This window comes from Colletes latitarsis, chromosome 9 (genome assembly GCF_051014445.1).
Source record: "Colletes latitarsis isolate SP2378_abdomen chromosome 9, iyColLati1, whole genome shotgun sequence".
NCBI classification, from domain to species: domain Eukaryota; kingdom Metazoa; phylum Arthropoda; class Insecta; order Hymenoptera; family Colletidae; genus Colletes; species Colletes latitarsis.
The window spans coordinates 21,898,234-21,922,986 of record NC_135142.1 but is presented as its reverse complement, the minus strand read 5'-3'; the positions used below and the strand labels follow the sequence as shown (position 1 = coordinate 21,922,986).

The 24,753-nt window shown below is 33.4% G+C and overlaps 4 protein-coding genes across 6 annotated transcripts; 2 read left to right on the top strand and 2 right to left on the bottom strand.

The window, feature by feature from the left end:
* Positions 1 to 675: 675 nt before the first annotated feature.
* Positions 676 to 10,384, top strand: LOC143345243 (xylulose kinase). The gene is made up of 12 exons (XM_076772162.1): positions 676 to 1,041; positions 2,837 to 2,919; positions 3,094 to 3,247; positions 3,409 to 3,588; positions 5,412 to 5,513; positions 6,032 to 6,163; positions 6,794 to 6,947; positions 7,033 to 7,177; positions 7,467 to 7,756; positions 9,141 to 9,238; positions 9,472 to 9,606; positions 9,782 to 10,384. Exons 1-12 carry the CDS (start codon positions 988 to 990, stop codon positions 9,851 to 9,853), a joined length of 1,599 nt encoding a protein of 532 aa, XP_076628277.1. The 5' UTR covers positions 676 to 987; the 3' UTR covers positions 9,854 to 10,384.
* Positions 10,385 to 10,443: 59 nt separating this feature from the next.
* Positions 10,444 to 14,253, bottom strand: Sf3a1 (splicing factor 3A subunit 1). 2 transcript variants are annotated; one of them, XM_076772158.1, is made up of 9 exons: positions 13,998 to 14,253; positions 13,093 to 13,423; positions 12,848 to 13,007; positions 12,492 to 12,773; positions 11,456 to 12,422; positions 11,252 to 11,328; positions 11,061 to 11,168; positions 10,803 to 10,976; positions 10,444 to 10,717 (listed from the first exon to the last, which is right to left on the bottom strand). In XM_076772158.1, exons 1-9 carry the CDS (start codon positions 14,110 to 14,112, stop codon positions 10,616 to 10,618), a joined length of 2,316 nt encoding a protein of 771 aa, XP_076628273.1. In that variant the 5' UTR covers positions 14,113 to 14,253; the 3' UTR covers positions 10,444 to 10,615. The 2 variants fall into 2 exon arrangements, with proteins under 2 accessions (XP_076628273.1, XP_076628274.1); XM_076772159.1 differs by having other exon boundaries at positions 11,267 to 11,328; positions 13,998 to 14,252.
* Positions 14,254 to 14,967: 714 nt separating this feature from the next.
* On the bottom strand, positions 14,968 to 15,876 carry LOC143345246 (MICOS complex subunit MIC13 homolog QIL1). 2 transcript variants are annotated; one of them, XM_076772167.1, is made up of 3 exons: positions 15,735 to 15,876; positions 15,468 to 15,627; positions 14,968 to 15,388 (listed from the first exon to the last, which is right to left on the bottom strand). In XM_076772167.1, the coding sequence occupies exons 1-3, from the start codon at positions 15,746 to 15,748 to the stop codon at positions 15,218 to 15,220; spliced, it is 345 nt and encodes a 114-aa protein (XP_076628282.1). In that variant the 5' UTR covers positions 15,749 to 15,876; the 3' UTR covers positions 14,968 to 15,217. The 2 variants fall into 2 exon arrangements, with proteins under 2 accessions (XP_076628282.1, XP_076628281.1); XM_076772166.1 differs by having other exon boundaries at positions 15,693 to 15,841.
* Positions 15,877 to 16,018: 142 nt separating this feature from the next.
* Positions 16,019 to 19,345, top strand: LOC143345241 (E3 ubiquitin-protein ligase RAD18). The gene is made up of 7 exons (XM_076772160.1): positions 16,019 to 16,259; positions 16,327 to 16,405; positions 16,484 to 17,012; positions 17,327 to 17,588; positions 17,673 to 17,733; positions 17,812 to 18,447; positions 18,664 to 19,345. Exons 1-7 carry the CDS (start codon positions 16,230 to 16,232, stop codon positions 19,038 to 19,040), a joined length of 1,974 nt encoding a protein of 657 aa, XP_076628275.1. The 5' UTR covers positions 16,019 to 16,229; the 3' UTR covers positions 19,041 to 19,345.
* The last annotated feature ends 5,408 nt before the right edge of the window (positions 19,346 to 24,753 follow it).

Below are 24,753 nucleotides of genomic sequence, written 5' to 3'. Positions count from 1 at the left end.
TCCGCCATCTTGTATCTGCCACTCAAATGTCAAGTCAAATGTATCATTTAATTCGACATTCATCAACATGTTTTACTAAATTATTAATTTCAAATTTCAATAATCGCGGAAATAGTGGTACGCTTTGAATGTACTCATTTAAAACACGGTGTGTTGAGTTTATCAAGCGAATAAATTGTTCTGAACAAGTTTATGCACTTCGCTTCATTAAATAATAATTTTACGAAAACCATGATGCATTCTGCTCAAGATAACTAATTATATATTTCTAATCAAATCGAATTCTATCAACCAAATAGAAAAAACGAATGTGACCTAGAAAGAATCGTGTCTTCTAAGTTTAATTACTAACCAGCATCTATACTATTCCAATGAAACTAGTTTTAGAAACCGACCAAACGTTGCATTCTACGAGATAAATTTCGCAGATTACAGTCACCAGATCGCGTTAATATCCAACGAGTTATCCTGTAAGAAAGAACGCTGTGCACAGCAGGTGCAGGGCAGATAACATACCTTACGCGACACCAGTCGATAAAGAAACTCGACGTTGTCTGCAAAAAGTAATATCGACGGAAACCTAACCTCTTCGTCGCGAAGCGACGACAATCAAATCGTATTGAAATAAATGTAAAGAACGTGTAACGCTAATTAGAGGGAATTTTGTCGTTCCATTAATCAGCCTTACGCAACGAACGGCGGTTCTATTATTATAAACAACGATAAGATTAGTTCTATCCCGTTTATCCACATTACGTCGTAATGTAACGTGAAATAGCGCGTAACGATGCCATGGGTCGTGTTGAGGGTAACCGTAGGCTACGTACGGACTAGATCATTTGTACATTAGTTTCTCGACTATCAAAGCGATACCAGTCGCAGGGTGAAGTGTTCGCTTATTCGTATCTGTTTGTTCCATTGTAAGTTTAATAATAGCGTGCTCGTACCTCGATTTCGTCGCATTGCGTGTCGATCTGCGGTCAAAACATGAGTGCAACTTCGAACGCGACATATTTAGGGTTCGATCTCAGCACGCAGCAGGTAAATCCCTATAAACCTCATAACTTCGCGAACCGTTCTTCGTCGCGCGTCGGACGTCTCTATCTAACGAATAATCCTTGATGTGAGACACACTTTCTCCTCGGACAAAAACGCTTATCGTCGACGCGAGCCATGGATGACAATCTAGCGCATTCGTGGTTCATTTCTCTCGTTCCTCTTTCCTCCAGCCATTTGTTCCTATTTCCGACTTCTTTCCCTCGCTTTTCCAACTTCACTGACCACGCGAAAAGTAATTGGTGTTGTCGTACAGTAGTAACCAACAGGAAGTCGACATTTAGTTGCTTCTAAGCGTAGTTTATTCCTTCGTATTTTAACGATGCGTGTACTGGTTGTTACCGCGCATCGTCGTTCGCGCAGGCACTCGATATCGCGCGTCTTTTTAACTTTCGAAAATCGCCTATTACGTAGGAACGTTCGTTAATAAACAATATTGGAATTAATTGCCATAGCAATTATGTAAGATTTTTGTTGATTTTTATGATTAAAGTAATCACAATCGAATAAAATTAATAAGATGATAAAAATCAATTAATGAAAATAATTGTCGTCTCTTCTTTTTTTCAATCTATTGTTTTGAAAACATTTCACATATTTCCTATAAGTCCGACCATACAACATCCCATTTTTGATAATATTAATATCAATAACAAATCTAATTTTGTATCAAAATAGCTACATTTGTTTTAGATCGTCTTTAGAAAGCGCATTTTCATCGATCGAAACAAGTGTATTTCAAAGTGTGTGACGTGCACACGCCAGGTCACAATTATCTAATGCGATGATAACATTAAATGACGAAACGATACACAAGGGAAAAGTGTGTCTGTTTAAAGAGAAAAAATACGAAATACTAGAGACGGTCGAAAAGAGATAATTGAAATTGCAAAATGCTTCATTAGATAATTAAAATTACGAAACTTTCGAACTCGCGTTCAACACAAAAAACAAAGAGGAAAAAAAGGAAAATAATCGAGAACACGTTATCAACTTAATCGATTCTCATCAAACACGAGCTTTATCCGGTCATTAATTCCGATGAATAGAGCGTACAGTGAGTGTACAAAGTATTCGTAGAATGAATAATTTCAGAAGAAACTTCATATAGCTCCACATTTGATTAAATTTTCATAACAAAATTTGTATATATTTTTAAAAATGTCTATTTTTTTAATATCAAACTTTCTGCAATAATCAAGGTTTTATTGTATATTCAGAAACTTATTCGTAAAAGACGCAAATACTTCAATTCTTCTTACATCAAATTTATTCTAGACAGTACTTAAAATATATACAAATTGTTTACCTTATAGAAATGTGTTAATAAAGGGAGCTATACAAAACATTCTCTGAAATTATTCGTTGTATAAATACTTTTTACACTTATTGTAATTCGCCCGTTAATCGCGAAAAATAGTATTGCATAACACAATTACGAACGTCGAAATATTTTACACTTCCTGTTCGATAAAACATAAACGGCTGCATATTAAGCAGCACGTGTAGAACTACATGTTTGCCATTGCGAGACAGTTGTTTGCATATTCATTCGATCGAAGCACAAAAATAGTGTTTTGAATTTAAAATTCTGGATTAAATTTAGAATACACAGCAGGTAGTGTAAACTAATTGATCAATCCGTGTGGATTTGTTTCTCCTTTTGAGGGACCTTGTTGCACATAATTTAATCGATTCCGTGAATAACAAATTGAGGATAGCTTGTAATATGAATTTAACGAAGAAAACAGTGATTAACAAATATTTTTGTCCGTTATAGTTGAAAGCTGTGGTCGTTGATAACGATCTCACTGTTCTCTGCGAAGCTAACGTACAATTCGATAATGATCTGCCAGAATTTAGGTATGTTATTTATCACTATTATACTTATTATATGTACCCACACAGCACGGAATATTGCAAAAATATTACAGTAGGATTCGACAAATCTTTCCAGTATTACTTGACTAAATTGAAATAGATGTTTGTAAAATAAAAAAATCCATTGATAAAACGTGTCGATTAAATCATTTTTAGAACGTATGGAGGGGTCATTCAAAAGAAAGAAGAGCCAAACGTGGCGGTAGCTCCCACTTTGATGTGGGTGAAGGCTTTGGAAATGATACTTGATAAATTACGCGTTTGTGGCGTCGATTTTAGCAAAGTGGCCGCTATTTCTGGATGCGCACAGGTAAAAAATAATTGAAACTGCAGCACACTAGAAGCACTATCAATTTTAGATACTGTAAAAGCGGACGAAAGTTTCGTAACGCTCGACCCTTATAAACACAAAAATTTAGCTCAGTTTTAAACAATCTGACGATAATGTTATCTCTGTTCATAATTACACAGCAACATGGCACAGTTTACTGGGGCAAGGGCAGTAGAAATCATTTGCAACAATTGAATCCCGGAAAGTTCTTGCACGAGCAACTTGTCACGTCGTTTTCGGTGGCATCGTCACCTGTATGGATGGACTCCAGCACAACCAAGGAGTGCAATATCTTAGAAGAGATAGCGGGTGGTCCTCAAGTAAGTACAATTATCAGAAAACAATAATAATATTAGAGAAAACGCGGCATATTCGGAGTACCAGTCTGTTTAAGATGAATAAAAAACTACGTCAGCGGATGACAACGAATAAAATTACATAATGTAAACAAAAAGTATTTGAAATTTTCTACGGGAGAAAATTAACTTGACGATATAATTTCGATACTTATTGCAACGCTGCAATCGATCAAGGACACTTAAACGATAACAAAAGTTCATAGAGACATGTCTGTTCTTGTTCTCGAGTAATAACTATTTTTACTCCGACAATTCTAAATCACAGACTAAACTAGTATAACTGATTCTTCTAAACTGTTTGTATACAATGTTCGATAACTCCTAGTTTTACTTAATAGAAGATTAACAGGTCAATCCTATGTCAATTTGTGGAGTAATCAATTGCGTGAATTATTGGAAGAAATTCCATTAGATGGCATGTCGCATGTGATTTCTAGATGACGTTGCACCGTCCCATTTTAGCCGAGTAACTAGATCAACGATGCACAAAGTCCAGCCCGTGGGCCAATCAGGCCCTTTCGTCTTGTATATCTAAGTCGTAAAATAAAATTAAAAACAGATTTTAAAATCTACGCAAACAACATGAAGGTGCAATTCATAAATACATCTGGATTCAACTGAAAAAGTACGAGATAATCGTCCTTTTCGTTCCCAGAAAGTCAATCGAATTCCAAAAATAGAGCTTAATCTTTTCTGCATTTTTAATCGGAAATTAAAAAAAAAAATACATGCCCATACTTTGGGAACGTTCAAATACAGCGTTTATGAATATTCATCGAAACCGGGGAATCGATTTGCAATTCACATTCGTTGCAAACCTGATCCACGATTTCCTCTATTGAGTTATCCTTGATCGCGTCGGGACGAAACGTTTTTTAACGCGCATTGACGGCTGGAATGGTAGCCGAAGAAATGGTGAAAGAGTACCGTTTCGTTACCTACTCGGTATTTTTAGATTCTTCGGTTTCGTTGGACGAACGTCTAGACGCGCTCGCGTACTCCTGACCTTTGCACGGTTAATCGAATATTTCATTGATTTTATTGCTCGCGATCGACGATAAACTTGCTCGCGATCGGTGCCCAAAAAATGATCACCGTGGCTTCGTGTCCCGACGGTGTCGTGTAATATTGCGAATTACAGCCGCGAAATTGCGAAAACCGTCAGGCTGATTCATAATTAATTAATATGCTGAACGATTGGGCGATTATTTGAAATCATGGCCGCCTCATCGATTTGGATGATATCGAAATATGCTGCAGATATCGATATTCAAAACAAATTTTTATTCTGTCCGTACACTTTAAATGCGAAACTAACTTATCTGTCTCCTTTTCACGCATATTCTAGTAATCAGAGTCAAGAAATGGTGTTTCTCCACCTTTGGGAAACATTTTAATGGGAGATTCTAGAGGCCAAAATAAAACGAAATTCAAAAATATCAATTTCTTGATTGAGGCTTCGTTTAAAAGTTATTAACGTTTAAAGTTCCGCTTGTAGAACGACAATCTGCGAACAGCGCAGTTTAACAGCATTAAACGTTAATAACTTTTTAACGAAGTCTCAATCAATAAATTAGTATTCTTGATTTTCGTCTTATTTTGGTCTCTAGAATCTCCCATTAAAATTTTTCCCAGGGGTGGCCGAACACCTTGTATAGGGGAAAGTTGCTTAAAATATTAATATCTACAACATATTTCAATATCATTCGAATCGGTGTGGCGGCCATGATTCCAAATAATTACCATCGATTATTCTGACGAGACACGGTTGAATGTGGTTACAGAAATTAGCGGAGATAACGGGATCTCGGGCGTACGAAAGATTCTCAGGACCTCAGATAGCGAAAATAGCACGCAGGAGGTCTGAAGCCTACAGTAACACTGAGGTATATCTACTAAAACACTCCCGGCTTCATTGAAAAAAAAGAGAACGGCCATCGCTCGAGGTATTCGACATGTGTAGATCTGTTGGTTGAGATATATGAACTTTTTTGTGTGGCTTGTGACGATAATTATTTTAACGCGAGGGATGAAATTAACGCGCGCGTTAAGAATAGTGGCTCGTTTGAACTTTTGCATTCCAGGAATTAGGCCAAATTGATGGGACGAGATTTCCTAGAAGCACGCCCTGCAAAGCAAACGCCCTGTACAAGTAATTATATATAACAAAATAAGAATAATCGTTTTTTAGAATAAAAACGCTACCTTCCTTGGATATGTGACATCAAACGAGCCACGTAATTACGTTTCTTCCGCCCGGAGACTATTGTATTTACAGAAGTATCTAATAACATTATACGCGGGCATGTGGCTGTATTTTCATCACTAATACGCATCCTCTGCTACAAAGTGTTTGGAAACGAGCCTATTGTCATTTATTAATATGCTTTTACATCGTTTTCAGAGAATCTCTTTGATTAGCAGTTTTCTTGCTTCCTTGTTCATTGGCGACTTCGCACCTATCGATTATTCCGATGGATCCGGAATGAATTTGTTAAATATTCGTACGAAAGATTGGGACGATGTGCTATTGGAGGTACAATTTTCATTTCACCGAAGAATTGTTCTACTACTGTGCTGCAGTTTGTTAAAACAAATTAAAGAGCAACACGAAAAGAAGCTAAACAAATAAGAGAAAGATAGTAAAATATATTATACAGGGTGTTCGGCCACCTCTGGGAAAAATTTTAATGGGGGATTCTAGAGGCCAAAATAAGACGAAAATCAAGAATACTAATTTGTTGATTGAGGCTTCGTTAAAAAGTTATTAACGTTTAAAGTTACGCCTGTAGAACGGCAATCTGCATACAGCTGCGTGTATGAGACAGTGGTTCTCACTCAGCATGAGGAACTCTACTTGATGACGTATCAACAGCTATACTGTCTTGCAAGTGAGAACCTCTATCACGCGCACACAGCTGCACAAAGATTGCCTATCTACAGGCGCAACTTTAAACAGTAATAACTTCTTAACGAAGTCTCGATCAACGAATTGGCATTCTTGATCTTCGTCTCATTTTGATCTCCAGAATCTCCCATTAAAATTTTTTCCACGGTTGATCGAACACCCTGTACAATTGCAATAATTTTAAGTAAAAATTACTGCTGTATGTGAACCGTTTTGAGAAATTATTTGGTACTTACTCGTGGTTTGCTATTTGTTCAGACATGCGGCCCGAATCTAAGAGAGAAATTAGGTAAACCCGTTCCTTCATGTAGCGACGTCGGGCCAATTTCGTCTTATTTCGTAGAAAGATTCTGCTTCGACGAGTCATGCAGGATAATTGCATTCACGGGAGACAATGCAGGTTCTCTAATAGGTAAGCGTTGGATAACACGCTAATCTTACATCTGAAATCATTTTTCACCGTTAAATAATTCACTGTTCGCTTCACAACGCAACAGGAATGAGACTAAAAGAAGGAGATATCGCCTGTAGTTTAGGAACGAGCGATACTTTGTTTTTGTCGCTGAACAAACCGAAAATTGTCTTGGAAGGTCATGTCTTTTGCAACCCTCTCGACGATAAAGCTTACATGGCACTGCTTTGGTAGGTCACAATCGAATTTGAATCATTTTATTCGTACTTTGCGGTTCGTTGGCATTAACGAATCATCCGAGGAAGTTAAAGATAAATTATTAAATTCAATAAACTTTCGAATGAATTTAATAATTTTTGTTATCATCGTTAAAATGATATAAAATTACAAACCAATTCTTTTTCTACAACTTCCCGAAACTGAACTGTAAATGAATTAATATCAGTGCTTTTTAAATGTTAAGCTTTAACTTTCAGTTTTAAGATGCCGCTTGTCTTTTTTTATTATGCCAATTTTTAGCTTCAAAAATGGATCCCTAACTCGCGAAAGAATCCGCGACAGCGCGGCACAGGGCTCATGGCAGATTTTTAACGAGTTACTGGACAGTACCCCACGTGGCAATTTCGGAAATTTAGGTTTATATTTTGACGCACAAGAAATTTTACCATTCGTCATCGGCGACCATAGATTCAACAAAGCCAACGACAAAATATCTCGGTACAGCTCGAAAGAGGTAGAAGTAAGAGCTCTAATCGAGGGTCAATTCGTTGCCAAAAGAGCCCACGCCGAGGATTTTGGTTTCGTTATTGGTGAGTGAAAAAGTATAACGTTTTGTAAAATCTTGTAATACGGGGTGTTTGGCCAACCGTGGGAAAAATTTTAATGGAAAATTCTAGAGACCAAAATAGGACGAAAATCAAGAATACCTATTTGTTGATGGAGGCTTCGTTAAAAAGTTATTAACGTTTAAAGTTACGCCCGTATTGAATTTTTTCCCCGAAAATGCGCAGGATTTCGGGGATATGTCTATTGACCAAAAATGATTGCAATTGACCCCCGCAACCAAAAATAATTTTTTTAGAACAATTTGAAATTTTTTAATTTTGTCGAAAAATTTCACACCTCAAATTTTTTTCTAGAAAGTGGGTAGAATTTCGGGGGTATATGTATTCACCAAAAATGATTGTAATTGACCCCTGCAACCAAAAATAATTTTTTCAGAATGATTTGAAATTTTTTAATTTAATTTTTTAATAACTTTTTAACGAAGCCTCAGTCAAGAAATTGATATTCTCGATTTTCGTTTTATTTTGGCCTCTAGAATCTCCCATTAAAATTTTTCCCAGGATTGGTCGAACACCTTGTATAATTTCGCGATTGTAAAATATTAAAATATTTTTTGTTCTAGTTGAGCAAATTTTATTCGCGAATAATGAATAAAAATGTTAAATTCATTCGTAAATTAACTTCCGTTTACGTTTCATTTGTAAATGACAAAATTATATACGTTTAACTATTTTCCTACATTCAGTTTCATCCATTTATTTCGATCTTCATATTTTATAGACAAAAATTGAAACATAACGTGTGCAACTTTAAGTGATACTCACTGTACGTAGTCTTCCATAGAGTAACCTTCGAATTTGTTGATAAAATCCTGCCTGGTATCGAAAACGCAAACACACAAACACACAAACACAATGACAACCTGCACAAAAAAAGAAACGTATTCACACTTTCTATGAAATACTGCTAAATAGACGAATATTCACAAATCTAGGACGAAAGGGAACAAATAAGAATAATTATTCTTGTAGGAAAGAAAGTCACAAATGCCTGTAATGAATTTATATTTTCGATCAGTCCGTTACGACAGCCAAACAGTAACTGTCCTTCCCGCCAATCAAAGGGCAAACGTCTCAGTCGCTTTTGTTGTTCGTGGAACAGTCACAACCAAATACAAACGTTTTTGCATACCACGCGGCAGAATTAAGCATTACACGAATAAATATTCTTATTCCCATCAAAATTTCTTGATTATAGTTTGGAAAAATGATCCGACTATAACTAGAAACACTGACATCATTTTCCACGATATCATCATTTAGACACGAAAATTTAAAAAAATTTTAACTGTAATATTCTTAGCCATAAAAGTTTCTAAAATTATGATTTCGTAACTATCGATTATAGGTCCAAACACACGCATCATTGCAACAGGTGGTGCATCTGCAAATAAAGCCATACTACAAGTACTTTCCGATGTTTTCAATTCACCAGTGTACACATCGGTAATATGTCTTCTAATTTTACAATTAATATTATTCGTTACAAAATATTTATTGTACTTCAAAATACTTTTTCGTCAAGCATTTATGCTAATTTCTAGGTTATCGATTTTACTATCACTACACATGTTAATTATTTATTCACACGTACCGTTGATTTTATTTTTAATCGTGCATTGTTTGATAAAATTTTCGAAAGAGAAGCAGAAAAATTAATTTGTAATTACGTGTAACAGGAAATAGCTAATTCGGCCATGATAGGTGCAGCTTATCAAGCTAAACACGCTTCACATGAAAGTAATTTTGATGAAATAACACGTTGCTTACCAGAACCAGCACTTGTATGCCGCCCTTACGATGATGCAGAATCAGTAAGTTAGGAAAACAAGATTTACATTAACAGATTATAAAATATGTTTTAACAAGATGTAGATAAATTGTAGATATAAAATTTCGAGTTTCGATATCTCGAAAGTTTACTTCTGGAAGCTTCTATTGTGTGACTACTTGCATCATGTTACAACTTATTTTTCTGTTTTCTTTTAGATATACAAGTTAATGGTTACACGTTACCGAAAGATTATTGAACAAATTAAAAAAAAGACGAGTACAAACTGAAATACGTAAAGCTTATGTGTATCACACAAAATCGGTTAAATGATGGGGCCTTTATATAGCATATTAGTAGATAATAGAAAAGCATTTTTGCATTTAAAATATTTTTTAACTTAATAATAGTCACAGAATTCTATTCTGATTGCGCGATAGATTTTTGAATATTTTACAAAACATTTTTAGAAGCCTACTTTTAAAATTGAAATGCTGACATTTCAATTAATTTTAATAAACTAATCAAGGATAATAAAAATAACGATAAAGAATATTATCGTGAATCTCTTCCTGTGGAAAATACAAAATGCATTATAATAAACAGTTATTAAAAATCATTGCAATAAAAATAAATATGAAAAAAATATATATAAATATTATATTTTATATATTTTGCAAATTAGTGTTTTATTGCATAATCTAGTTAATTGCAAATCACTAATGCCTTACCGATAAAAGTACAAGGTAAAACTAAGTGCAATTTTTTAAATGGGAACTAATTTTATATCTGTATATTTATAAAATTATACGATAATTTAATTTATTAAATTCTTATTTATTTCTATTGTAAAATGAAAAAATTATAATACAAAATAAAATTTGATTTAGTTAAAGGTGTGTTTTATTTACCTTAAATGATTATAACACTGATTATTAAGATATTGATAATATGCTCTTTGAAATTCTGTAGTACAGAACAAATTATGTAATATTTAGATAAAGATAACGTAAACTTTTCAAGATACATACAACCAATCAATTACGAATTGTTTACTTCTTTCTGCCACCTCTTTCCTTTGGTAGGAGGTTGATTACATTACCAGATGTTAAATTATAATATGCAAGAGTATTGCTATCTTTGAAGAACATTCCCTAAAAACAACAAAAATACTGATCGTTATGTTCGAACCGATAAATAAAAATGTTTAAGTATATGTATATGTAATTTATCTCTTACCTCGTACTGTAACTTCTGTTTACCAGGAGGCATACCAGTTTGTTCATGTATAAGAGCTTTCATGGTTGCCACAGTGTCGCTCACTTGCAAAGTAATATTTAATGTCTGGCCGTTCAACTTCCATTCTGCTTTTTCTGTCATCATCGGCACGGCTATATTTAATTGAACGGGGCCCTAAAACAATAAAATATTATTTTACAGTACAGTTATAACAATTCTAAAATGTGTACAAAAATGCATTAAAATTTAATATAGTACCTTATTTCTAGCCAAGAACTGTTGTTCAGGCACTAATGAATCCTCTGTTCTCAGTTTCTTAGTTTGCGGTTCTTCTTCCATACTTTCAGTAGGATGTTTTAATCCCATCTGAAATATGACCAATCATGTTAATTTTCAAGTAGTACAAAATATTAATTAATTAAGTATACAATAACCAAACATTGCCTTACTTCGTAAATACTTACAGCAGATGCCATTGGTGGTTGCATAGGTGGTGGAGTTGGCATAAACGGTGACATTGCTGGCGCTAAACAGAAGAAAATAAATTACTTGAATTCGTTTAAAGACACGAATGATCTCGAAAACTGTGTACACGGCGAACTGTAAATGAACACACAAACATCGAAGGATATTACACATAGAGTATTGCTTACTCATAAGAGGCGGTGGTCGAATAGGAGGCATAGGAGCCATCATCATCATCGGTGCTTGTGGCATCATTGGCTGAGGAATACCCATAGTAGGCATACTCATGGTTGGTGGCGGTGGTGGTTGCGTTGGAACTGGTACCGGTTTTGGAGCTGGTGGTTTAGGTGGTGCTTTTAGCGTAGCTTGAGGTTTTGAAGCAGCGGCTGCCATGTGTGACAGTTCTGCCGCACGATTGGCTGGTTTCGGCCCGATCTTCTCTTTCTCTTCATCCGGAAGAAGACCTTTAACTTTGTGTATTTGATGAATTTGTTCTTCCAAAGTAATATTCGCTCTGGCAGCTCTGGTAGCCGCTTCGACACTCGATGTGTGGCCATCCCATGTAACTTTGTCGTCCTTCTTTTTGTCCTCTTCTCCAATCTTCTTGCCGATAGCAGTTTCCTCGTCACCGACACCGAAGATATCGGTACGTCTTTCGGCGAGTTGTTTCAAACTAGCCTCGATTGCTGTACCAGGTGCAAATACTGTTTCTTGCGCCAACTTATCGAGATGTTTGTCTCTCTGTTCCACCCAACGTGGATCCAACAATCCGATTCGCATATGTTCTTGAACTTTACTCGCCGGAATACGTTCGCCAGTGATCGGAGATATTAAGTATTCATCAGGAGCAACAGGACGCACAGTTTTGTTTCCATGTTGTTTAGGATCATAACCTTTCTTCACAACAACATTTCCTGGAGTAGGAGGCAATGGCGGAGGCTGCATACTATTATTATCGCGTGGCTTCGATTCTTTCGATTTGTGAGTATCGCCTGGTGGTGATACATCATCCTCATCGCTCGAATCCTCCTCCATATCTTGTACTTGATTATTGTCTTTCGCGCGATCCTTTTCACCTTCTGCACGGTTTTGCATTTCATCTTCTCCGTCACTGTCAATCTGCATTTCGACATCTTCGCCATCTTCTATTCTCTCCTGAGGATTTAGAAAATTATTCGCAAAGCAGAAAATTTGTAATTTTCAACTTAAAATACAATTCATTACCTGCATCAGTACTCGGGCACCAACTTCGTCGGGTGTCGTGGGTGCTGGGAAATTACCAACTTCAAATTGTTGATAGTCAACAGTTTCGACCACGACAAAATCGTGCCAGTCAATTTGTGCATAAGCAACTCTTTCGCGTTCTAATTCTTCTTCTTCTTTACGTCTTTGAGCTTCTTGATATTTTAACCATTCAGCACGATATTTAACTTGCTCTAAAATTTTATCCATATTAGCTGCTTCATCGCGAAGACGTGGTAATAAGTCCTTAGGTGGAATCAATACCTGTAAATTCATATTTATATACATGGATAATTAGAGAATAGATTCAAATAATCGATAATAGAACTTTGTTTTACCTTTGTATATTGTTCCAAAAGTTTCGTGAAATATTGAAACAAGGAATGTTGAGGACGTAGAAAGTCAAACTGAAAGTTCCGCTGTTCCCTATTCATCAAGTTTGTTAAAAACTGACGACCATTACGAGCTACAAATTGTGCTGTCAGTTTTACAATATCCCTGAAATAAAAAAATTATTGTATTTAAGACATAACATACATTATTGTGTTGTTACGCAATAAGGAAAAATTTAATTCCTACGTACAGATCTAAAGCTGAGATAGAAGGTGGATCTGCGATAAATTCAAATTCTGCAGGTGGATCTTTTGGAATGAATGGCTGCTCAACTTGTTTTAAAATTTCTTGTTGCTTTTGATGAGCTATAAGATTAACTGTTTTTCCAAGTCCTGCTCCTATGGTTGGTTCTTGACCTTTTCCTTCTTTGAATTCTTTTACTTTATGTTGATAATAAGCATGGTATGGATCACCAAAATTTAAAAAATTAAACTTTGGATTTCCAAGTTCATTTTGCCTGATTCTTGATTCAAATTCTGGTCCATTTCTGGCCACAAAACTAGCCGTCTTGTCAACAATATCTAAATTTTTACATAAGGAAAACCACATAAATGTCAGTGTATAAATAAAAAATGATTTTTTAAAATACCTGTCTTTAATGACAATAAATCTAAAACTGTAAAGTAATTAAATAAACATAATTTAATCACAATACAATACATATTGTTTAAATTATTTATAAGAATTATAAAAAATAGTAATATATTATTTTCATACATTGTAATACGATATTGAAATAATAATATTTAAAAAATGTATGAGTAAAATTAATCATATCTAAGCGTTTATTACTACTTTCTCTTTTTACTAGCCCACAAGTGTACAAATAACGATACAAAATACAAAAACATGTATTAGTATTAAATTTCTAAAATAAATATTTCACATCGCTTATAATGCAGCAACTATTCTTTTATTTTAAGGAAGGACAGCATAAAAGTAATGGGTCATAACATGTATTTCACAATACTTATATACATTTAAATACACTTTCATCATAAAAATTAATATTGTTAATATAATTACTACAAATATGTTAGATAAAAACATAGATTACATTTTACTGATAAAATAAACAAAATTGTTAAAGGATACTTCTAACCTCCGGTGGAGGGTATATGATGCCCACAATCGGCTGAGACGAAGGTGCATTATTTTCTTCACCCTCGGTCGCCGGTGGTTGAATGACTGCAATTTCTTGTGCAGGCATTTTACTAGAATCGCTTTATCCTCTTAATTTTTACACACTTTTTACTTTTACATCACGTAAAAAATAATTTCACAAACGTAACGCCATTAACGACACAAACACATAAATACTAGATTGAGCACCTCCGGTGCACTACTCCCCATGCCAGATCACGCGTACGTGAACTCGAAGTAATTCCGGCCGCCTCGTGGGAGTCGAGAGAGCCGCCCAAGTTTGTCGTGGAATAGTTCGTCATTTTCAACAATAGATGGCGCTTATTTTTTCGACCTCAAACCCTCTGGTGTTAAAACGCCCAAGTTTGTCGTGGAATAGTTCGTTACCTTGAACGCTAGATGGCGATTATTTACCGACCTCAGGCCCTCTGGTGCTAAAACGCCCAAGTTTGTCGTGAAATAGTTCGTATCGTCCACGTTAGATGGACTTCTCGACAAACTTGGGCATTTTAGCACCAGAGGGCCTGAGGTCGGTAAATAAGCGCCATCTAGCGTTGAAGGTAACGAACTATTCCACGACAAACTTGGGCGTTTTAGCACCAGAGGGATTGAGGTCGAAAAATAAGCGCCATCTAGCGTTCAAGGTAACGAACTATTCCACACAAACATGGTCGGCTCTCTCGACTCCGAAACTATACGAACTCACGTACGCGTGACCTGGCATGTGTGAGAAAGTGCCTTCGGAGTACTTCTGGTACCTTTGGCTATACCTCGTCTGTGGTAATGTCATAAAGCAATTTTACCCAGTTGTACCTCTTTTTACCTGAAGTATAAGATAAAAAGTACGAGGTACAAAGTATATAACATAGCTATAGAACACAATTTTTGTAAAGGAAAATTACAATGGAATATAATTGATGTCTTTTCTTACTTATCTTTTTAAATATCTTTATTATTTATATACGAATGTGCTTTTATAAAAAGCATTTTACAACAAGGCTGTTAAATACGTATAGCCAAGTAGATCATAATATTGTAAAAGTTGCTATGTACAAAATAAATGTTGACATAAAATAAATAATAATCTATTCATTCGTAGCATTCAATTATATAATTTGCATCCAAACATGTAGAACAGTACTAATGACATTATACACAATTTAGTATTCAATCTATTGCTTCTGTTCTTTTGTATATTTCTGTACAGTTTCTGAAAGACTGGTTGCCCCATTAACAACATGAGTGGGTAAATTAGACATAAATTTCATGGATGTCATAACACCTTTGTTCCAACATTTCTTCGTACATGATGAAATAGTTGTGACACTTGGCAGTTGATTATACTAAACACAATTGTTAAAAAAGTTAGTTCATTCAAATAACATATATTTCAAAGAATTATAACAAATATTTGTAAATTACCTCGTGCACTATTTCCTTCGGTATATTGTCTTTAACATAAGGCGCAACAGTATTGTATATTCTTCCGTATAATTTAGCAGTTTCTTCTGATTTCGACCACAAACCTTCGTAATAGGTGTAATATACGATACCCCCCACAACAGTAGTTTTTATCGTAAACCTACAAATATAACCTTTCAATTACACTTTGATTTTTATTATGTACACCAAATATCATGAAAATACCACGACAGGTTTCTATTCTTAGATTTTAGAGCACGTACTAACCCGATCAAACCCATCGTATAATATAAATTAGTTTGACACAGTGATTCTGGTCTTCTGGTTGTGCTTTTTCCTCGTATGAAAATTATGTAAAACGTTCTGGTAACTTCCGGTTTAGCTCAAAATACCTTTAGATATATTTTTTATACGTTTTTATATGCCATAACGTATCTTTTATAATTGGATAAGCGCTTAGAAAATTTTTGTAACGTACATTTGTTTTGCATTTGAAAATTATAACTAATAATCCGTTCAGAAATTATCATGACTTACATTGTATTTGAAATGTTTACCGTGAATACAAGACGTTGAACTGCACGTATTCGATACGATTATTTATATTTACGTTTATTACGAATGATTTACAATGTATATTTTCTTATTACCGTTATCTCTTTTTGAATAATGGATAATTTTTTTTCATTAGAAAAAAAAAATGTTGATCTAATTTAACCTCGAAAGCAGTTTACAGATATTTATGTGCAATAAAATTGTATAATGTGGCCTCAGGAATATATAGAGCTAAAGGTAATGCCTATATTAATACCTATTTAGGATATATAAGTAAACGATTAATTAATGAACTTTTTTGTAGCTCATAGAAGATTTATTAGTTTGTGGAATATGCTACGAATACATGGAAACTTCTGTTATCACATCATGTTCTCATAACTGTAAGAAATACATTTTTTTACTCTAAATCGTATAATATTACGAGGACTTTTCACAATTGTTTTTATTTTCTATTTCAGATTGTTCTTTATGTATCAGGAAGTACTTGCATTATAAAACCCAATGTCCTGTTTGTTTCGCCGAAACTTTTGAAAAGGACTTACGGAAGAATAAAGTTCTGGATGAAATTATAACACAATTCTCACAAGTCAAGGATAGACTAAAGAAATGTTTAAGAAATCAAATTGACTTTCTGCCATTTAATAGAAGCGATATTATTCTAAATACTCCGAAATCGGTGCATAGAGTTAAAGAGAAGCATTTAATTAAACAAGAAGATAAAATTATTAATAAAAGTTTCACTTTTATGAATAATGGATCACCGTCTTCGAACGTACAAATAAATTTATCTAGTCCTAGCACCAGTGGAAATTCTAGAATACCTTTAATGTTTACACCTAGAAGTACAAAACGTCCAAACATAACAATCGCGGAAAAAACGGAGGATGTAATATGTCCAGTATGCAAAGTTACTATTTCAGAAATGCATATAAATAGACATCTTGATGATTGTTTAAAACGAGAATCAACAAACAACAGACCACAAGTGTAAGAATAACAGAATTTAATTTATTTACACGCATTATTAATATATACAGTAAATTCTCTTGAAGATTCTTGAAGATATTCGGGAGATGGTAGGGAGAATTCACGAAAATTTAAAATAAAAATTTTTATGCATCTGTTTGTTTAATGTATTATTTTTACTTCATTTTTTACTCGAATATCTTCAGTCTCAATCTCGAAAAAAATTCTTGTCCCCTTTGGACTCGGAATTTTTGAGTACATGTATACAAGTTATGTTAATATTGTATCATTTAACTATTTGATTCAAAGAATGTGACCAACGTTTATTATTACAGAAGAGAATCAAACCGCCAACCACTGCCAAAATTAGTATTTACTTTAATGAAGGAAGCTGTGATACGGAAAAAATTAAAAGAATTTGGTTTATCGACGCAAGGAGATCGAAAAGTTATGGAAGCTCGATTGCAAAGATATATTGTCCTTTATAACGCAGAATGTGACAAATCAAATCCAAGACCAGTTTCAGACTTAATCAAGCAGTGTGAAGACGAAGAGAATCTTGAGAAAAATATTTATAAAACTTCATCGTTCATAAATGTAAATGCTCGTTCTGTTATTTCTTCACTTAATTGTATTCGAAGTATTTAAATTTTTTTATTGCTCATTTGTTGATTGTTTCAGAAGTTGCAAGTTAATAGAAATACAGAAGAAAATGTTATAAATGAGGAGAGAAAGAAATATTGTAAGTTTTTTTTCTCATTGGCCGATAATTTTTCAACGATTTCTAGTTTAATAATTTTTTTAATTTTTTTTTCATCAGTGGAAACATACAAAGATAGTTTCGAAAATTTAATTAGGAAGATTAAGCGTACCGATCCTCCCAGAAATTCGTCTGCAAAACGCAATTTATTGAATGAACATGTACAAAGCAGTGAAAGTATTTTGCATGAACATGAAGCGAAGGATGAAAATTCAGATAATTCAGTGACTGAAAGTGACAAGAACGAGTCTATGAATTTGGTCGAATATATTGAAGATTCCGATTCAGATACTAACTGCCCATTACAAGTGTATTCTAGCACTCATTCAATAAAACTGCATAATGCCAAATTATCGTGTTCTGATAAAGATATTCCAAAGAACGAATTTGAATGTTACGAAGAGCATGTTGATACAAATTTAGATATACTTAGTGATATTTCTGTCTCTAATAAAGACACACCAATGGATACCGATTCTAAGAATGCATGCAGTATTTTACAGGATGAAATAAGAAAGGAAGAATTATCTTTAAATGATGAAATAAGAATGGACTCTGTTACTACTAACACAGAAGATTTCAATCCCAACAATATCTTAGATCATGAAGAGGCAGATAGGAAATCAACATCTGTTTTACAAGATGTTCTGTGTGATTTATCAAGTAACGATAGTATCGACAGCAAATGTAATTATGGTATGTAATTTAATTTTATTAAGGTTATGAAATTATAGAAAAGACTTGTAGGGATTTTTGTATTTAATAAAGAAACATTATTTTATAAAAATAATAATAAAGTAGGGTAATATTAATATAATATTTGTGGATTATATAAGAATCTTGAAAATTAGAATTTTCGTAGGATACTATAAAGTTGCAAAGATGTTAAAATATCTGGAATTATTTTTACAGAGAAATCACATTCCATTGATCACGAATTTTTAAATAACACTGCAAAAGATCTGTCAAATTTGGAGAAAGAAAATATAAATTTGACATCTGGATCTAGCGGAAGCCGTTCACTCCGAAAAAGAGATCGCGATCCAGTACAAAATGACAATAGGATTGTTTCAAGTGTAAAGAAAAAAATTAAAAAGTTCTCCCAATATCACGACAGCGAGACTGACGAATCAAACAATGAAGAATCTTTGAGGGCTTTAAATAGTAATGAAAATAACTATGTAGAACCTAAATCACGACTGAAAAAACGGGTATTAAATACGATCACGACAAAAGACACACCTGTATTAAGAAAATCTGTTAGAAAGAAATTTAAAAAAAATATTTGATGAAACTCGGGAGTATATTTTAATTAGTATATCTAACTTATCACTCTAATTTATTATTCACTATGTAATTTGGGATAATGTTAAATAAATCCTTTAAATCATACTTAATACGCACAGAGAATTAAACAAAAATTGAAACCAAATAATTTAAATCGCAAAAGTACTATAAAAACATGTTATTCGACAATTTAATTTATTTATAAATCGTGCTATCAAGACTTCGAGGCATGTTTTTATTCAATAGAGTTAAAAAGAAATGTGTAAAACATTCCTTATGTTTGTATTAATAAAAAATCAAAATTATAGTTTTTTCTTACCTTTCATTTATATTCTCTATATTTCCCATTAATTCCCTGGTTTTTATAAATTCCAAAGTTTCATAATCCCTTATAACTGTTCCAGATATTATTCGAATCTAATTAATATCTAATTAAGTTCCTCAATCATTTTTCTACACATTCTTTCATACAATTAATAGGTTATAAACGATTACTGGAAGCGATTCTTATTTTAATATTACACTAAAAAGTACTGAATGTGTAGGGGGTATTTGGAGTACAGTCCCCTCACCCCCCAAGAAACGGCGACACAGTATAGTATCGCCATCTACTATCAGGGAATCGAACTAAAATCGTACCAGGATCAAAGAATATTATAGGAGGTATCCACAGTACAGGTCCCCTTACCCCCCAAGAAACGGCGCCAAAGTATAGTATCGCCATCTACTATCAGGGATTCAAACTAAAATCCTATTACTTCTATTACGCGATAGCTTGATTATTCACTAATTACTCCTTTCCTAGGATTAAATTATAAACTTTTAGAATTGAAGAATATAGTATAGGCCCTTGCAAACATTCAAGGATACTTTTTATACCCATTCCGTCCGTAATTAAGAAGTTATTAACAAACATCGGAAGTCGAAACATTTACGACTATATTGTTGTCCGCTTTAATTGAAGAATTATCAACTTTTTAGCAATAACACACGTGTTTTTGCTATTAGAGAACCAAGTAGACATCCCTGGGAATATTCAAGGACCGATTTTGCAACGCTCCTCGCTCTAATTAATTAGTTATTAGCGATAGATCCCTAAGGTGTCGCGTTAAAAGGTTAGAAATAGTGTACCGACTTCCGATATCGGTTAATAACTATTTAATAACGCATGAAATAGTTACGGAAGGTATCCTTGAATGTTGTCAAGGTTCTTCACTATATTCTAAAACTCTAAAAGTTCGTAAATTATTCCCAGAAAAAGAGTAATTAGTAAATTATCGAGCAGCGATTCGTTAAAAGCAGTGATTTATTATAATGCATATTGTGGCGCCAACTGGTGGCGAAAACAATGTACTATATTCCGACAAACAATTTCTCGATAATTTACTAATTACTCTTTTTCTGGGAATAATTTATAAACTTTTAGAGTTTAAGAATATAGTGAAGGCCCTTGACAACATTCAAGGAAACTTTTGTAACCATTTCGCCCGTAATTAAGAAGTTATTAACAAATATCGGAAGTCGACACACTGTTTTTAACCTTTTAACGCGACACCTTAGGGAATTATTGCTAATAACTAATTAATTAGAGCGTGGATCGTCGCAAAATAGATTCTTAAATATTCCCAGGGATGTCTACTTGGTTCCCTAATAGCAAAAACATGTGTGTTATTGCTAAAAAGTTGATAATTCATCGATTAAAGCAGACAGTAATACAGACGTAAATGTTCCGACTCCCGATATTTGTTAATAACTTCTTAATTACGGACGGAATGGGTATAAAACGTATCCTTGAATGTTTGCAAGGGTCTATACTATATTCTTCAATTCTAAAAGTTCATATTTTAATCCTAGGAAAGGAGTAATTAGTGATAATCAAGCTACCTAGTAATAGGAGTAATAGGATTTTAGTTCGAATCCCTGATAGGAGATGGCGATACTATACTATGTCACCAATCCTTGGGGGGTGAGGGGACTGTCCTCCAGATACCTCCTATAACATTCTGTGATCCTGGCACGATTTTAGCAGTTCGAATCCCTGATATTAGATGGCGATACTATATTTTGTCACTTTTTAGCGCCGAATTTAATGATTCAAATAGCTATCGCTTCCATTAATCCCGCTTTCTTCGTTAAATTTTAATTACTCAGCATAGAACAAAGGTATTGAAATGATTAAAAAAGCTGTTTATCAAAGACACCAAATTTTATTGAATATATTATAGTATTTTGATCAGAGAGGGATCAACAATGGTAAAATGATGATAAACACAAACTTACATCTCATTTATGTATAGCTAGTAACAGTAATATAAGAAGCCTAACTTAACATTAAAATAGTTGTTTTTTGACATTGTTTACGCATAAAATATCTGTCTTTGTTTTGCATTTTATTATTTTATACACTTTGGTATCATTTATACATTTAACCTCATGTACATTATATCGTACATATTGTAAATTATATTTGAATTTATTTTACATACGCGTGCATATATAAGTTCAAATATAACTTTAGTTTTAGTTAATAGAACTTTCAAGGCTCCTAACATCCTAAATGGAATAACTATCACATTCATAAAACACTTTATTTCAACACTTTTTTTTCTTTTTTTTAAATATTCTATTGCAATCTTATGACGGTGATTTATTATAGTTCAATTTATATCTATATTATTATATATTCTCTTCTGTGAATAAATACAAGTGCAACATTGTTATAGGAATGAGATTTTCTACAGTTGTAAGTGTTCCGTGCTAACAGTTAAATATTTCTTTAATATTAAGTATAATTTATATTTGGCAGTGTTTCTGAAACTATTCTTTGCGAAACCAGCGAATTTAAGTACTTTCGAAGATCGTATATTTCTTTTTTTTTTTCGATAAATATTGAACCTGCTAACAAGACTTCCGCTTAAAATATTAAATATCTGTTAAAATAAAATATCCACGTAACACGATCAAGTGGATGGGCTATAGTATCAAGCAAGTACGTTGTTTAATCTTATCGTAAAATTGCCATACGCAGGATACATTTTACATTAGTTTATGCTGCAATACAATCGTATATATTTATATATTTCAGAAATAATTATTCGTTCTGTTCTATCCCTTAACGATTATATTCCAAAAATAAATATATTTTCAAAAATATGTTTATCATCTTTCGATAAGAGTTTAATTTCAGTATTTTAAAATTATTGGCAATGCTTTCTGCTATACTATGCTGAGTTTTTATTCATTTATCAAATTACATATTTAGGTTTTTCACGATAGTGGTTACGCATAAGAAGTTTGAGAACCACTGCTGTATGGTATGGCATCACGCGAGGTAGTCACTCAACGTTCACTACGCTTTCAAATGTACTGCGAGCATGTTTAGTTTTTTTCTTTTTTTCTGTGTATAGAAATCCCACGCAACCAACGAAAAAAAATGGAAAAATTGTACAAAGAATAGTTTGCAACGGTTGAAATATTTTTAGTATTAATTTCACGCTTGCGCGTAAATACGAGATTTTCAAAGGAATAAACGATAACAAATTTGGATTATGCGAGAATACTAATTTGTTGATGGAGGCTTCGTTAAAAAGTTATTAATGTTTAAATTTTCGCCAGTACTGAATTTTTTTCTCGAAAATGGTTAGGATTACGAAGGTATGTATATTCACCAAAAATTATTGTAATTGACCCCTGCAAACGAAAATAATTTTTTTAGAACGATTTGAAATTTTTTTTTTTCGCCGAAAAATTTAGGCACCTACCCTCTGTCGATTTTTCTTAAAAATTTGTTTTTCATTTTTAGTAATTTTGTTTGAGGCTGTACAGAAAAGTTGTTTAATACTTTTTTGTAGGTACCCATTAGTACTACATTAGAAAAAAGTTTCATTGAAATATATTCACTATTGTAAGAGTTATGGCTGTTTGAAAATTGGACCATTTTTTTGGGGTTTTTCTCATTTTGCGGGGTCAAGGACCAACTTTTCGAATATTTTTGGAATTTATATATATTCTCCACCAAAATACGCGTAGTTTGCTTTTTTAAACATTAAAATCGTCCAATCCGTTCAGAAGTTATGACGTTTTAAAGATTCACTTGAAATTTTGGGGAACCATTTCAGGCCTCAGATTAGATTTTCGGTAAGGAATTTTTTTCTCGAAAATGGGTAGGATTTCGGGGGTATGTCTATTGACCAAAAATAACTATAATTGACCCCTGAAACCGAAAATAATTTTTTTAGAACGATTAGAAATTTTTCTTTTTCGTCTAAAAATTTTATACCTTCTCGAATTTTTTTCTCGAAAGTGGATAGGATTTCAGGGGTAAGTGTATCCACCAAAAATGATTGTAATTGACCCCCACAACCAAAAATAATTTTTCCAGAATGATTTGGAATTTTTTAATAACTTTATAACGAAGCCTCAGTCAAGAAATTGATACTATTGATTTTCGTCTTATTTTAGCCTCTAGAATCTCCGATTATAATTTTTTCCAGGGGTGTACGAACACTCTGTATACAAAATTTATTCGAATCTTTTGAACGTTTGATTCAACAAACAATTTACAGTTACGCGGAAATCCCCGTTGCGTAAAACTAAAGTGCTTCGCTGCGTCTTGCGTTTTACCATCATCGACGCAAAAATTGAAATGGTCTTAAGTAATCTATTATTATACAGGATTCAAACACGATACAATTAACGATTGTATTTCGTATAGTTTTCTCTGTATCGTTAATTAATATACACGAGTAGTAGATCGTTTCGATAAGAAACGCTAGTTAACAATGCTACAGCAGTCCAAGATTCGCACATCGAATGCCACACTTCCTTTCAAATAGCACGTGAATTTTGTTATTTATACCAAAAACAAGTGTTAGGACGCGTAAATGAAAATATGTACAAGTAATAATCTTGTCGAATTCGTGTTATTTGACAGAAAGTATGATACATCAATTATAACGATTATACGATTGTAAATATTTCGTATGTTGCAATCGGCGATAATCGCGATTTAATTATAATACGTGTAGTCGTTTGCATTATATCATACGCGTGGAACACGTATAGATATGCAGTATGCTCCGCAACGATATGTTCGACGTTTAAACTTTGGGAACGTAACATTAAAAAAAAAAAAAAAAAAATTATCTTACAATTATTTACATAGGCGCGGTGGTTCAGCGTCGCGATAACGATAATGCACTTTCTTTCACGTATTTTGATTAACTCTTTGATTATAGAGTCGGGCATATTTTTTTTTTACTTTATTTTATTGCACTTAAAATGATTGCTATTCGAATTCGCTGATTAATTTAAGGAATACTGGTTACTTTTCTCTTAAGAATACTCGTAAATCGGTAAACATTTAGCGAAGAAATTCTCTCGATCGAGGGGATGCTATTAATTACATTATTCCTAGAATTATTTTTTTTTTATTCATCGTTTCCTTCGAGAGATTATCACGACGAATCTTACCAGACTTTTAAATAGAATAATTTGCAATTAATAACCATCGTAGGACTCGAAGGTTTAATCGAAATCTTAATTAACACTTTAAATTTCAACTCGAATAAAATTCCCCTAATTAAGTGTAATTTCTCATGAATTCGTAAAAACGTTTTCTTCGTTGAGTTAATGTATCTCAACAATAACAACTATACTCTGTAAATCTCGAATCAATTCTCCTAAACTTAATAATTAGAGATAGTTTGGAATATC